This window comes from Sesamum indicum, linkage group LG1 (genome assembly GCF_000512975.1).
Source record: "Sesamum indicum cultivar Zhongzhi No. 13 linkage group LG1, S_indicum_v1.0, whole genome shotgun sequence".
NCBI lineage: Eukaryota > Viridiplantae > Streptophyta > Magnoliopsida > Lamiales > Pedaliaceae > Sesamum > Sesamum indicum.
Genome location: NC_026145.1, coordinates 4,906,115 through 4,920,244, shown reverse-complemented (window position 1 = coordinate 4,920,244; position 14,130 = coordinate 4,906,115). Strand labels below are relative to the sequence as shown.

Sequence of the window (14,130 nt, the reverse complement as noted above, 5' to 3'; positions counted from 1 at the left end):
AAAAGCGATATAGGACATCGTTCTGAATAAATGGGTCGGAGCCATAAAATCTACTATGGAGTTCAAACTAGGTTTGAACGTCCTACATATTTATTTTGACAAGGTCATGAGGTACATAACTTGGTAAAGAACAAGGTGGAAGGTCAGTGGGAGCTTAGTTGTGTTCCAAGTGTTTTAGATATTTAAACGTTTTTTATCATTTGGAATGATAGAAAGATGTTGTGGAAGTCAAAAGCACGAACGTTGTTCATAAAATTTTCCATAATAGGAATAGGACTCCTATCTAGTGATAAGTTGTCGAATATTCAATTGTGGTAGACTGATGAGGAGCTTCGATATTTGACATCCCGTACATCTTTGTTGTAAGCAACATGGAATATTGTTCGATTCGAACCCGATGTTGCTTCTACTTTTGAGAGCATAACAACGGATATCGGGTGTGCACCAATGAGGAAACAAACAGTTGTTGAGGAGCTATCTTTAATACCTGAATAAGGATTGAAGAAGAGCCCTTGACGCTCATTAATGAAGAGTTGATCTTGGAAAGCTATAGCGATAGTAGCTTCCAGTATCATATGAATAATATTTTATCTCAAAATAAATGTACATTCGAGATTTGTGATAATGTGGTGAAAAGGTTCCAAATGGAATGCCACAAGGAACCTTATCATGGAAAATTGAATGTACGTCAATTTTAAAGTTATATTGAAAAACGGGTAGGATCGAAAAACAAAATCCACTTGTTGGGTCTGCTACCTAGCATAGCCGCAGCAGTAGTCACCTTGGAGGATGACAAGTGGGCTATGGCACAAGGTAAAAGGCCCGAGATCTCATCACAGGTCAAAGAAAAAACTTAGACACCATCATTTGCTTGAAGCGATGATAGGAAGATGTAACATGCGCTTAGACCGCAGAACATCAACAGAAATGAAAAGTAGACCCATAAGACCAAGCTTATAACATAAATTGCTCATAATCAGTTGAATCTGAAAACATGAGTAATTGATTTTAAGGTCAAGTGGTAGATTGTCGGAATAGGTGACCAAAAGGCAATTGGATTGGTGGTTTTGAGAACGATTCAAGCAATTTTTGTTTAAGCAATGTTGTCTCGATAATATGGTAAGAATTCATCGTCGGCACACGTATCTGTTATACTTACCAAATTGCATCAAGTACTACTTGGACGTCCCAACAGATGCCCACAGACCACCTTACAACCATGCAACAGTTGGACTGCGCATTGGATGGCAGTCATGAAAGCAACTGTTCAAGATTGGGTCTGAAATATTTCAAGTCGAGGACCTCGAGATTAGGTATCGAGAGTCTTACTGAGACTTGCACTAAAAGTCGCATTCATTTGATGAGTGTCATGTTTCATTGGTGACAAACTTGGAACGTCTATGCAATCTTAATGGATCGATTGGCTAGGTGTCAAATCGACAGAATTGACTCGCGGGGATCATCATATGGAAGTCTTGAAGGCTTGATAGGTATGATTTGACTCCCCGACTCCGATTCTATGCCATAAACTAAGACTGGAAGACGGGACACGGGAGCCTATATTGAGCAATTTGGCGTAACAGTATCTCAAGCATTAAGCATAGACACGCCTAGTCCAGGATGGGGACCGACAACCAATTCTATGCCATAGACTAAGACTGAAAGATGGGAGACGGGAGACAGAAGGACCATACCCGTATGGACTTGGGAGCCTAAAAGTTCACATGAAAATTCGCCTAGTCTCTAGTGCCATGGATCATTGCTAGACGTCCACCCATGGTGACGGACTTTCTCGATCAAGAGTTGATTGAGAACTATTAATTCAATTGAATTGAATTAATAATAGTATTTGACACTAGCCCAAGTCTAGATAAAAGGTGAACCTAAAGAATCACACATAAATCATCGAGAAGCGACGAGGAATTAATTTAAAATTAATTCCATAAGTAATTGGATTACTTATATATGAGAGAGATCCATTGGATGGATAAACTCAAGGATAAATTCATTAGATTAATTTATATTGGGCTTGCCCTTATTATTTAATAAGTTGGACTTATTAATTAAATAAAAGTTATGGGGCTCATATATTTAATTGAATTATATATATGATGGACTTAATTAAGTGGACTTTAATTAAATTGGATTTAGTTAAGATTTATTGGGCCTTGTGTTTTAATTAATTAAAATCGGCCCAAACTCATTAATTAAGTTGGTGGAAATTCTTGGAAAAGGAAATTATTGACTAAAAAAATCACTTTTGAAAAGTGCCATGTTAGTCATCCTTTATTTAGAATAAAGAATTTTATTACCTTATGGATGGTTAAATGAACCTAGACATATTCTAATGCATCCATTCAAGGTATATATATGTGTGTATTAGTCATTCGGAATGACTAATGAAAACCTAACAAATCAAGAAAATAATTTTCGCTCTCCGTATTTCTACTCGGCCGAAACCCCTCTCTCAAATACACTTGGTGTGTATTTTTCTCCCAAATTATTTTCTAGCAAAGAGGATTGAGGGGTCCCAAATTCCGGTGTAGTGTGGACGCAACTTTAGAGGGCTTCTACATTAAAGCCTTGCGTGAATGGGTCAAACGAATGAGGTTCAAAGTAAATCAAATCAAAGAGGTAATTTTGATTTATTATTTATGTACCTCTTGTTTTCATTCAACCATTAGCCCCGTTTAATTTTTTGTCTTTTATTTTTAACTACATCGAACGCCCGAAAACTTCAAGTGTACACCCCTTAAAATGATGGTTTTATTGCGTTTCCATTTTAATATACGCATCTTATTAATACCGCTTCCACTTGCACGTTCTTGGAGCGATCTATTCGTATCTCGCGGTGCTTTAAAGGCGGAGGCGGTGTTGTAGATGGGGAGGCTAAGGCAAGATCGCATAGGAGGACACGAATGAAGGCGACGCGCAGAGGAGGCCATCGAGGAGGAGGAGGACAAGACGTGAGGAGGAGGCCGACAATGAGGAGGTGTTGGTGTGGTGGTGCAAGTGGGGTGGGGGTGAGGGAAAGAAGACAATATTTTTAATTTCTTTAATATATGTAATTATTTTATTCATATTAAATAAATAAAATATGATAAATGTTTATATATTAAATCTGGATAGTTAATTCAAATTAGGTGAAATTCGAACCATTGAATTGTGCATTAAATCTACACTTTTATTTCAAACTAATGAAATTTAACCTTTGATTCATTTTTTACAAACTTCAACCGTTAGATATATATCAATCAAGATATAACTATTCATAAATTATGATGTAAAATCAATTTATTATAAAAAAATTAAGCCCAAGTTGCATGAAGGATGCGTGTAATACACCTCCAGATACAAGGGTGTTTTCTGCTATATTTTTTAAATCACAAAAAAAAAATTACTATTTTATTTTTGACATGGTAGTATTTTAAACATATCCAAAAACATATGTGCTAAATTGCATTTTACTGTATGTGATATATACACAAAAAGAGTAGTCGATCCAATTAGATTGTCCCCTTGTTCGGAATGCTGTAATTTTGATTTTCTAATTATAGGTGTGATGATTTTAATCTTATTAGAATTTGATTCGATAATTAAATTTTTTGATTTTAAAATATTGATACACTAAAAATATTTTAGAAATTGCAATGTGATTGAAATTTGGGACTCACGTAAAGGTAACACGGCAAGGTTCCGCCAAATTCTGAATTGTTGGTGAATTATGTCCTTAATGTGCCATTTTTTTTTTTTTAATTTGTTTGGCATAATTCCCAAGTTAAATTTCAACAACAGGACTTAAATTAAAACCTCCTATATTAGTTACCTTCACATTTCTTTATAAATAACTTAACCCAATTTTCTTTTCTTTTCTGAAAAATGATTCAAACATATAAATATTTTTGTTATTCTGAAAAGGAAATTAAAATTTTGGTCCTATAATTATCAGAATGCTAATGTTATTCTTGTTAAAATTAAAATTTATAATTAAACCCTATAGTTCTTAAAAATTAGGGATAATTATATTCTCCTTTCTTGAAGTTTGGTGTAATTATATATAAACCTGTGGTTTGAAAAATTACGTCTAACACTGCTGAAGTTTGCTTTCGTCTAATAAATAAGTCCATTTGTTAGTCAAAATTCACTGAATTTGCTGATACTAATAAAAAAAACTGAATGAAAAATTGATATTTACTATTAATTGGCTGATTACTGACTTATTGCAGGTCAAATATTTTATTTTGGACTAAACTACCCTTATGATGGTGAAACTATACTTTCTCACATGTATTAATACGTGAAGTATGGGGATAATTTGATCATAAAAAGATTTATTTGACCTGAAATAAGTCAATTAGAGTCAATCGGGGTTAATATAGATTTTTTTTTATTTTTTTTATTAGTATCAGGAAATTTGGTGAATTTTAACTAATGGAGGGACTTATTCGTTAGACGGATGCAAATTTTAAAGATGCTAAAAGTAATTTTTCAAATTATAGAAGATTTTACGTGTAATTACGTACATCAAACCTCAAGAGAAGACAGTTTAATCATCCCTAAAAATTAACACATTAAAAACAAAATCTACTATAATTGTAAATCTGACCTGAACTATCAAATTGATTGAATGATACAAAAATATGTACGAAAATATTAAATAAAAAAGTGTGTTATATGTTGTATTCGGTGTGTTATAATAAATCAGGAGAAATAACATTTTTTTTTCTCATAATTTAGGCCCATTTAATTTTTGATCTTATTTATTATAGAATTAGTATTTTTAGCGTCGTAACTTACAAAAATTAGCATTTTATTAATCTTCCTCCACTTTTTTGTCTATAATTTAAAGGCGTAGCATACGTGCCTAATATGTGATCATTAAATATTTTTGGCTGAAGAGAAAATTGGTTTCATTTTCAACTTGGAAGCATTTTTGGGGGAAAAAATATAACTACATTTGAGGGAGAAAAATAAATTTAAAGAAAATTAGGGCAAAACATATAACAATTTCTCTCTTTTCTCACAAAAATCGAATCCTATTCTTCTCATATTTCTATAAGTTGAAGCCACGTAGAAGCAACACAAAGAATCATGTCTTCTACAAGTGAATCAAGTAAGCCAAATGAAACACTCATATGCTACTATTGAAAAAAGCCCAAATTTTTTTTCTAACAAAAAATATTTAACAACAACGTACTAGGCATGCGACCTATATCATTAAATTGTAAATAGAAAAGTGTATGAGAACCAAAAGTGCTAATTTTTGTAAGATATGAGACAAAAGTAGCTAATCCTATAATGAATGAGATCAAAACTGACATGAACCTAACTTGTGGGACAAAAAATTTTATTTTTCTAATAAATAAAAACTAAAAATTGAAATGAAGTCAAATACCAAATTTCTACAAAACTAAAAATTCAATACCAAATCGAATTGTTCGATTCAAGTTCAATTAGTCGGTTCATCAAACTATAAATACATCTATTGCTTCAGTTACATTGGTACAATATTTTGATTTAAAAAAAAAAAAAAAGTTAATCCATATCGTAACCACGGGCATGATTTCTAAAAACTAGATGACAATATTCCATGTCAATTACAAAGTCCTATAAGAAAATTATATACATCTCTTGTATCGAACCCGACCATATTCAAGCTAATTTATTTTAATTTGATTCTTATGTGATCCGTACATTTAAACCCGTATCAACATGTTATGAACTAGTTAATGGTGAATCTTGTCATTTATAGTTATTGTCATTTCTTATTTGAATCTTGTCATTTAAATCCGTATCAACATGTTATGAATTAGGATATTACTTATCTTTTTTCAAACTCTTGAAAAACAATATCGAAATCACGAATTTTAGAGCTGGGCTGTACATATTTTGTTTATTTTAGGTAAGACGTAATGGGATTCTTACTGCTAAACTACAGCCACTTTGTGTCTGGACATATTTTCAAATCGAAAAACATATTATAATGCCAAACTCCAAAGTCCAAAACAATTAAGATTAATAATGACAAATGTTCAATGTAGGAACTAACACAATGATCATAATACCAAGTTACCAACTTCAAATACCAGTTCAGAAATTACAAATGACAACCACATAACTAGAGTAAAATAAAACCCTAGTTCTTGAGACGAAAATAGTCACTGCCCAAATTCCACATTATTGTCCAAATATAACTGCTATTGGGCTCCTGACAGAATGCTTGGCGCCAGAGTTCCAATTTATAGATCCTTGAGCAACAACGCTCTTCAACCGTGCAGCCGATCGGGTGAATGTCACTCTGTAGCTCAATTTCTGGCCCAGACGGGAGAAACTAAGTTTAGCAGGTTCAACTTTCACAACAACACCGGCAGGAGAAACGATCTGCACGTTGTACAACGATTTAGGCTCACCAACGTTGGTCACAGTTCTTGTATAAGTCTGAGGAGTTGATCCAAGTACAATGGAAAAAGCGGGATAGTTTAGCTGGGACTGAGGAATGCTAGACACTCTCGAGCAATCCACCCTTTGTTGAACGATGAGGCTAACTTGTTGGTTCGTGTAATTCAAGCCGCACAAGTATGGTATATAGTCATTAGGTTGGATATCATAAATTAGGCCGGGATCGTTAGCTCGTGATGGATTGACATGGCCTGAACCAGTGGCGAAGATATCCGCTGGAAGAAACCTTTCATCCTGAATTGGGTTTCCCCCAAGGTTTGCTTGATATGCAGTTGTCATAATAGCGGACTTAATGGCAGCCGGTGACCAATCAGGATGCGCACTTTTAAGTAATGCTGCGACGCCACTGAGATGAGGGCATGACATTGAGGTTCCTGAGATCATGTTATATGTTGACTTTGACCTGGTCTGATTGTCGACAGAGACAGGCCAAGCTGCAAGGATGTTAACACCAGGGCCAATAATATCAGGCTTGAGAATTCCAGGGGTCACAGAACTAGGTCCCCTGGAGGAAAATCCAGCAACAACTGGAGCACGATCATCGCCTATTACAGTTCCTTTATACAAGATTCTGGCAGTGGGCCTGGAAGCTGAATTTAGATAGGCTTTGATTTTGAGGGCATCTGCATAACTGATCTGTGCTGCAGGGAGAACATGGGCTTCCGCCTGTGTGGTGTACCCTTGTGGTTCTTGGTTCAATAGAATCATGGCGGCGCCACCAGCATTTTTTACTGCTGCTCCTTTCGCAGTCCTCCGAACTGATCCGCCTATTTCACATAGCACTATCTTTCCTCTAACATCAGCAGTGAATTCATCCTCGCTGCAGAACGATGTGGTAAATTCGCTGCTACTCCCTCCAGGAAGAGCCAGCTCGAAGACTTTTGTCGGAGAGAAATCCTTAGGCTGAAAAGCTGATTCACCGTCTAATTCCTCATTGTTTCCAAGCACCACAATCGCGCTTATTTTCCTGTCTATGGTACTAGCCCCAACTGTCAGGATCCACGGGGCCTCATTCGATAGAGACTGATTAACTGGACCGTTGTTTCCAGCTGAGCAGCTGACAAATATTCCCTTCTCCGTCGCTCTATAAGCGCCGAGTGCAATATTATCAATGTAGAACGGGAGCGATGGACCACCGAGGGACAAAGAAAGTACATCCACGCCATCCTCAATGGCAGCATCCATGGCAGCAATTATATCACTCTCCGTACAACCTTGGGGGGTACATACTTTGTAAATTGCCAAATGAGCATGAGGTGCGATCCCAGCAGCCGTGCCATTAGCATTGCCAAATATATTGGCACGTCCAGCAAAATTTCCGGCAGCTGTACTAGCCGTATGCGTGCCGTGACCATCCTCATCCAATGGGGATCCACTACCGCTTCTGAAGTATCTAGCTCCAATCAGCTTGTTGTTACAGGCCCTGGAACTGAACTGACACTCCCCCTTCCATTTAGCAGGAGGGGGCAGCAGCCCTTCGTCATTGAATGATGGGTGGTCAGGTAAAATTCCGGTGTCTAGTACTCCAATAATAACACCCTTCCCATAATTTGAAGCATTCCAGAATCCCAAGTTCTGGTTCAATCCCAAGAAGTTGGGAGAATGCGTCGTATGCAAGGGAAAAATTTGTTCGGGACGTGCAGAGATGAAACCAGCCTTCTGTTGCATTGTCTTCACGTCATCCACTGATAACTTTGCAGCAAAGCCAGAGAACACGTTGCGATAACGATACAATATTTGTGGCTTATCGTTCCTGGCCGCTACATCCGTTGGCAAAAATGAATTGTACCAGCTCTCAGTATCATCTGATTGCAACTCAACATGGACAATGTATGTCTGCAAGGTGTTCTGCGGGGAATCAAGATTTTCAGCTGTCAGGAACTGATGAAAATTGAGAAGGCAAATAAGAACCAGAAAGAAAGTGAAATTCATTGCCGGGAATGTGGCTAAATTTCTTTACAACTTGTTGATAGATCGAAAAATATTTTGATGGTGAACTGAAACAGGTAGGATGGTTTATATATGGCGCCAGGCCTGATAAGATTTTCAAATTTTATTTCCATAACTAGACGTTAATGTAATTGGACGACTGTAGAAGGAAATACATTAGATGGGGATATTTGGCTCATAAAATTTATCTCAATTCTCGGACGGTTATAAAATAAACATCATAAATTCCATTCAATTTCGGAATGTAACCAATGTATTTTTTCCTTAATTAAAATATTATGTAATTATTTATGGATTTGAAAAAATTTCTGTGGTTATGGTCTAATACGGACATGTACGCTGTAGCTTAATGTCCTTAATCATTTCGGAATATTGATTTACATAATTTTAAGAAGAATTACATTTGATTGATCACATACTATATATACAGGTACCTATATTTAAAGCAAGATTGTAGTAAATCAAATACAAAATTTCTGATAAAATATAGTCATGCTCTGGCCCACAACGATTTTTTCAGAGAGACGTTCTCTTTAAGGAAATAATAAAAGTAAAGATTTTTTGTTTTCTTAAAGTATAGCCTTCATTATATAAACAAACATATCAAAAATTTGTAAGTTCCTATATTGATAATATTGAATTATAAACATACTACTATATATGCATGTACTAAGATAAAATTTATTTTAGTTCTATTTGATTCCATTTTAAAAATAATTCATATTTGTTCAACTCATCACTTCATAGCCATTCCATTTCATTTTTCAAATAGTTCATATTTGTTCAACTCATCACTTCATAGCCATTCCAGTAGGTAATTTTCTTTTACAAAGAAAATCATTTTACTCCCTTATTTTTTATTTGCAATTTAGTCCCCCACACGTTAATTTAGAAAAATATAATCATTTTAATTAGAAGAATTATCATTGGAAATTATTTAGATAATAACTTGATCAATAATATATAAATATAATTATTGAGAATTTAGTATGCTTGATTTTTTAAGTAAAAGCAATATTTGATCGATAAGTTAGAGAAAAAACTTTAAATAAAAAATATAGCAAATATATTTAAATAAAAAATCTTTGAGGATTACAATATAAATAACAAAAAATATGTCGTTAAAATGTTGAAGAATATACACTATAAAAAAATTATTTTAGTGGAGCAGTTTGTTTTCAATTTTGTAGTGCCTTTCTCTTTTGTAACGGCTAGGTCTACTGCGGCTAAACGAGGTGTTACAAAGTATTTGTAAATATTTGTACAAAAATCATTACAAATTATAACGGCTTTTGTGATGGTCTATTCTAGCCGTCACAAAACTAGTAACATGAAAAAAAATTAAGTTGGAACGACTTTTGTGACTGCTAGGTTTGATTTGATATAAATATTATTGTAATGGCCTTTATAACACATTGAGGTGTGATTTTGCCAGATATTTGGAACGATTTTATTAATATTCTTTGTAATTGTTTTGTATTATATTTATATCTGACTTTTGGCACTATATTTGTAACTGTTTTTTTACTCATTTTGTAACAATTTTGGAACGGTCTTGTATTTAGTTTGTAACTATTTTTGACACATTATTTGTACCGGCCTGATAATTTTAATTTTATTGGTGTATTACAATAGCCATTACAAATGCTGTTACAAAATTTCTAATTTTTTAATGTATTTTAATAATTATTTTATTTAACATATTTAAAATCTTATTTTTGTAAAATTAAATAAATAAATTTATATAAAAGACAGATAATATAACAAAAAATAATAACCGATTACAAAAGTTAAAATATTATTACAAAATTTTATTTTTACAAAATATCAAAAAAAATTCTAATCTAAATCATTATCCCCAACGGTCGTGTGTTCTTCATCGTCGTTGTCGGTACAGGTGGATCAGTTGGAGGTTTTGACGCTACATAATCGAGCCAGTTGGGATCCACACTTCTGATGTAGCGCTCGAGTGCCAACACCCGATCATCAATGTTGGGGTGCTGCAGTTGTGGTAGTGAGGGTGAGGGAGCAGTCGACTTGGTCACCTCGAATGGTCGAGCAACCGAGTGCTGGGCCTTGGAGCCGAGACTGAATACTCGGCCCCTCTTCTGGGCATCTGCTACTGACTTCCAAACCTACGACTCTTCATTCAACTGGAGATATTATCCTGGAGTAGCGGATGGGTATCAACCTGGAGTAGTTTGGAGGAGACTCTTCATTGATACCCATCCGCTACTTCTGGGCATTGGAAGTCAGTAGCGGATGGGTATCAACCTACGACTCTTCTGGGCATCCTCTTCATTGTTGTCCTGTTGATATTATCCACTAATGGAGGAGACTTTTCAAAGATAATATGGAACCGAACAAAAGTTCGAGTTACTGTGAAAACAGGGAATATTTCCAGACTCTGGAAATACAAAGAAGAGAATTTCTCATGGAAATTCTTGACAAATGTGACAATGGTCCCAAGAGTATTGACCCGAAGCTTCTCACGCCAGAGAATGGCTGAGAAATTTTGAAGTTCGACAAGTACTACTAGGAAATGCAATGAGACGTCTACACTCCACTGAAGTCCATGGTAGAATTCCAGCCAGGAGAAATGGAACGGGTAAATTCCTACATAATTTCAGTTCAAAAAATTATGACTGATTGGAAGGAACTCGAGCCAGATACATCAAAGATCTCCCAAGATCTGAGGGAGATACAAAAGACGGTTCAAGACTATGGACATAGGTTAATACATATACCTATGAAAACAGAATCTTTGAGCCAAAGGGTGTACGAGATACTTAAGATCCTTCCGGATCTACACAAGGGCCTTACAGATCTGAGGATAGAAAATACAGATCTAAAGAAAAATCAGAGAGAGAACCCTGAAACATCTAGATCCAGACAGGAGCGAATCAGGGACGCCCTCGGAACAGTACCCCTTCTACACCAGAAAGGGAAGGCCACGGAGATTCCAAAGCCAAAGTCAAGAGAAGATCTGATTGCATCTATTATCAGATCTATAAAATAATGGAGGTAACAAGAGCAGATCTTTCAGATCTACAAGAACTAGCGGAATCCTTTTCCCAACTCGGGATCGTGGATTTAGTCAATATCCAAACAAATGAGCTCACTCCAACACTACCACCGCCGGAAGGAAGTACATGTTCTAATGATCCTCCACAGGATCAACCGATGAGGGAGAGTGCGGATTTCCACACTAATGCCACACCAACATTTGTGGGAACCAGATTAAAGGGAAATCCAGGAAGAAATCCAAAAAGAGTGCCAGAGAATACACCTTGGGCAAGGACCATGCTCCAGCCCTTACATCCATACGGCGCTATACTAAATCTGGATATTATCGATTTCCGAAATACCGAGAAATTGATAGACGAATGGGTTGCAGCAATCAAGATAGCAGCAACTACCCTGGAGCTTGACAAAGAAAATTTCATAAAGCTTGTAGAGTTGAGCTTGGAGGGATCTGTAAAAATCGGATGGGATAATACCCCAGAAGATACCAAAGCAAGCATCCTTGCCGGAGATTCGAAAGGCGCGATAGCTGACCGGCTAGGAAGGCTCATCAAGATACACTTCATCGGAGATGGATATTTCGAAGGAAGTAGGGCAGAAAAAGCTAGGGAATATGCACAAGCTCTTTTCAGCCTCAAATTAAGAAGTATTTGCGCAGTAGATGAATATATCTATTGGTTCCGCAAGTATTTCTTCCAAAGTGGAGTAGCAACAGAAGTAGCAGCTCCAATGTTCTTCGCAAAAATATGCAGTCCATGGAGGGAAATGTTGATCCAATCATACAAAGTACCTGAAGGACAGCTGGATTCAGTGGCGCGAAGAATGTCTTTCCTTAAAGACAAGTTGAAGGATTGGTGTTATCAAGCATCTATCCAGAAGAACATGAAAAGACTGAGAGGTAAAATTAAACAAATCCCTCTCTGTTGTGATAACAATGATTTTCCAACTATTATAGGAGAATCAAGTGAGACAAAGAAAAGGAAGAAGCAGAATAGTGACTCCTACACTAGGAGTTCCAGAAGAACCTTTTCCCGACGGAGATCATGGTGGTCCAAGTCCAAAGCCAGAACATACAAAGCTGGACAAAGAACAGGACCAACAAGGGCTTCATCCCAAGGATCTACACGAACAGATGCAAGATCCACCGGAAGAGCTCGTACAAGAAGAACTTTCAGACGGGCCCATACCCAAGCCAATGAAAGTTTTAAAGATTGCAATTGCTGGACTTGCGGAGCAAAAGGACATATATCTCCCGATTGTCTGCAGAAACGTGGTGAATTAAGAAAATTTGAAGCCACGGATGACATCCTAGATGCAGTTTACTATGGTGACTTGGTACCCATCTACCAATTCGAAGATCTTCCTTCAGACGAAAGCGTCTATGAGGAGGAAATAGAGACTGATTCGGATGGATCTTCAACCGAGTCAGAATAACTACAATGAAGGAGATAGGCTTCAAACCTCCGAAAGCCTATTAGGATTCTTTTCCAGAATGACGGTGTCAAGCAAAACCATGGAAAGAATCATGCGGCAAGATTCCAACCTCAGCCCATATGATGGATTTAGGATTGGAGGAATTGGGAAAGTCCTGAACCAGATAGGACTAAACCAAAGGAAGCATCACATAATCTACAAAGTAAGTTCAGGTGAGTTTGCTATACCTATGGAACTTACTGGTAATGTGATGGAAATGCAGTTAATTCCTAAAGAAGAAATTCTTGAAGAATTGAGTAAGCTTAGAGAAGAAGTAGCCGTTACTATGAAATGGATCTACATAGGAACTATTGAAGTAGTAATAAAAGCAACTTTTAAGGAAGGGATTGATTCAGAAATGCATTTATCAATAATGGATAGAAGAATTAATAACTTAAGAGATGGTTGTCTTGGAACAATGATAGATAACTTGTATGCAGGAAAACTGATGTTTGACATTCATCCTAGGATTGCATACAACCTAGCAGACCAAGATTTTAGTAGAGTCTTAACCCTTGATCAAGATTTTAAAAGAAAAGATCTAATGAGAGAAGGAAATAGACCGTATTCTATAACTTATAGAATTGCATATGCCCTTTTCAATACGCATGATTCAGATTTGTTTCTTAGGAAAGAGTATATTGAGATTCCTAGAATTTTCAAGGAGTTCGCTAAGGTCATGACACCAGATCCTATTAAGATACCTAGAATAGGTGGTGTTGATATCATCATAAAAGATCACCCAGTTTTAGATAAACAACTTAGCTCTAGAACTGATTTCAGTAGTCGAATGTCCTTTTCAGAAGATAGGATTACAGGCTATAAAGGAAAGGAGAAAGAATTATTAAAAGCTTTAACTCCTCAAGAGATTAGGGTAGATAACGTAAGACTAGATGCCCTGAAGGATGGAAAGAAATACAAGTTATATTTGACATCACTAAGAAAGATAATTTTTTCCCTTGTGATGACTTATATCATTTGCAGCAACCTGTTGTTGGAAGATATGAAGGCATGTTAGAAATAGCAGGTCATGAAATTTAGTTGCAGGTGTTGCAGGAAGAGAAAATGGGAGTATGATTTTGGGGTTAAGTTTCCTCGAAGATCATAAACCATGGGGAAGAAAAGGCAACGGAATGGAATTCAGTCTTGATGGTGTCACCATAAAGATTGAATGACGAGTCCCTTTTCTATATACATATCTGTTGGTATGTTGTATGATCAATA

The 14,130-nt window shown here is 36.1% G+C and overlaps 1 protein-coding gene across 1 annotated transcript; it reads right to left on the bottom strand.

Moving 5' to 3' along the window:
* On the bottom strand, window positions 6,178-8,367 carry LOC110012723 (subtilisin-like protease SBT1.2). The gene has a single exon (XM_020697446.1). The coding sequence runs from the start codon at window positions 8,125-8,127 to the stop codon at window positions 6,178-6,180; it is 1,950 nt and encodes a 649-aa protein (XP_020553105.1). The 5' UTR covers window positions 8,128-8,367.

What these genes read in the sequence shown, in the direction of transcription:
- LOC110012723 (XM_020697446.1), bottom strand. Translation starts at nt 8,127, where the DNA reads ATGCAACAGAAGGCTGGTTTCATCTCTGCACGTCCCGAACAAATTTTT.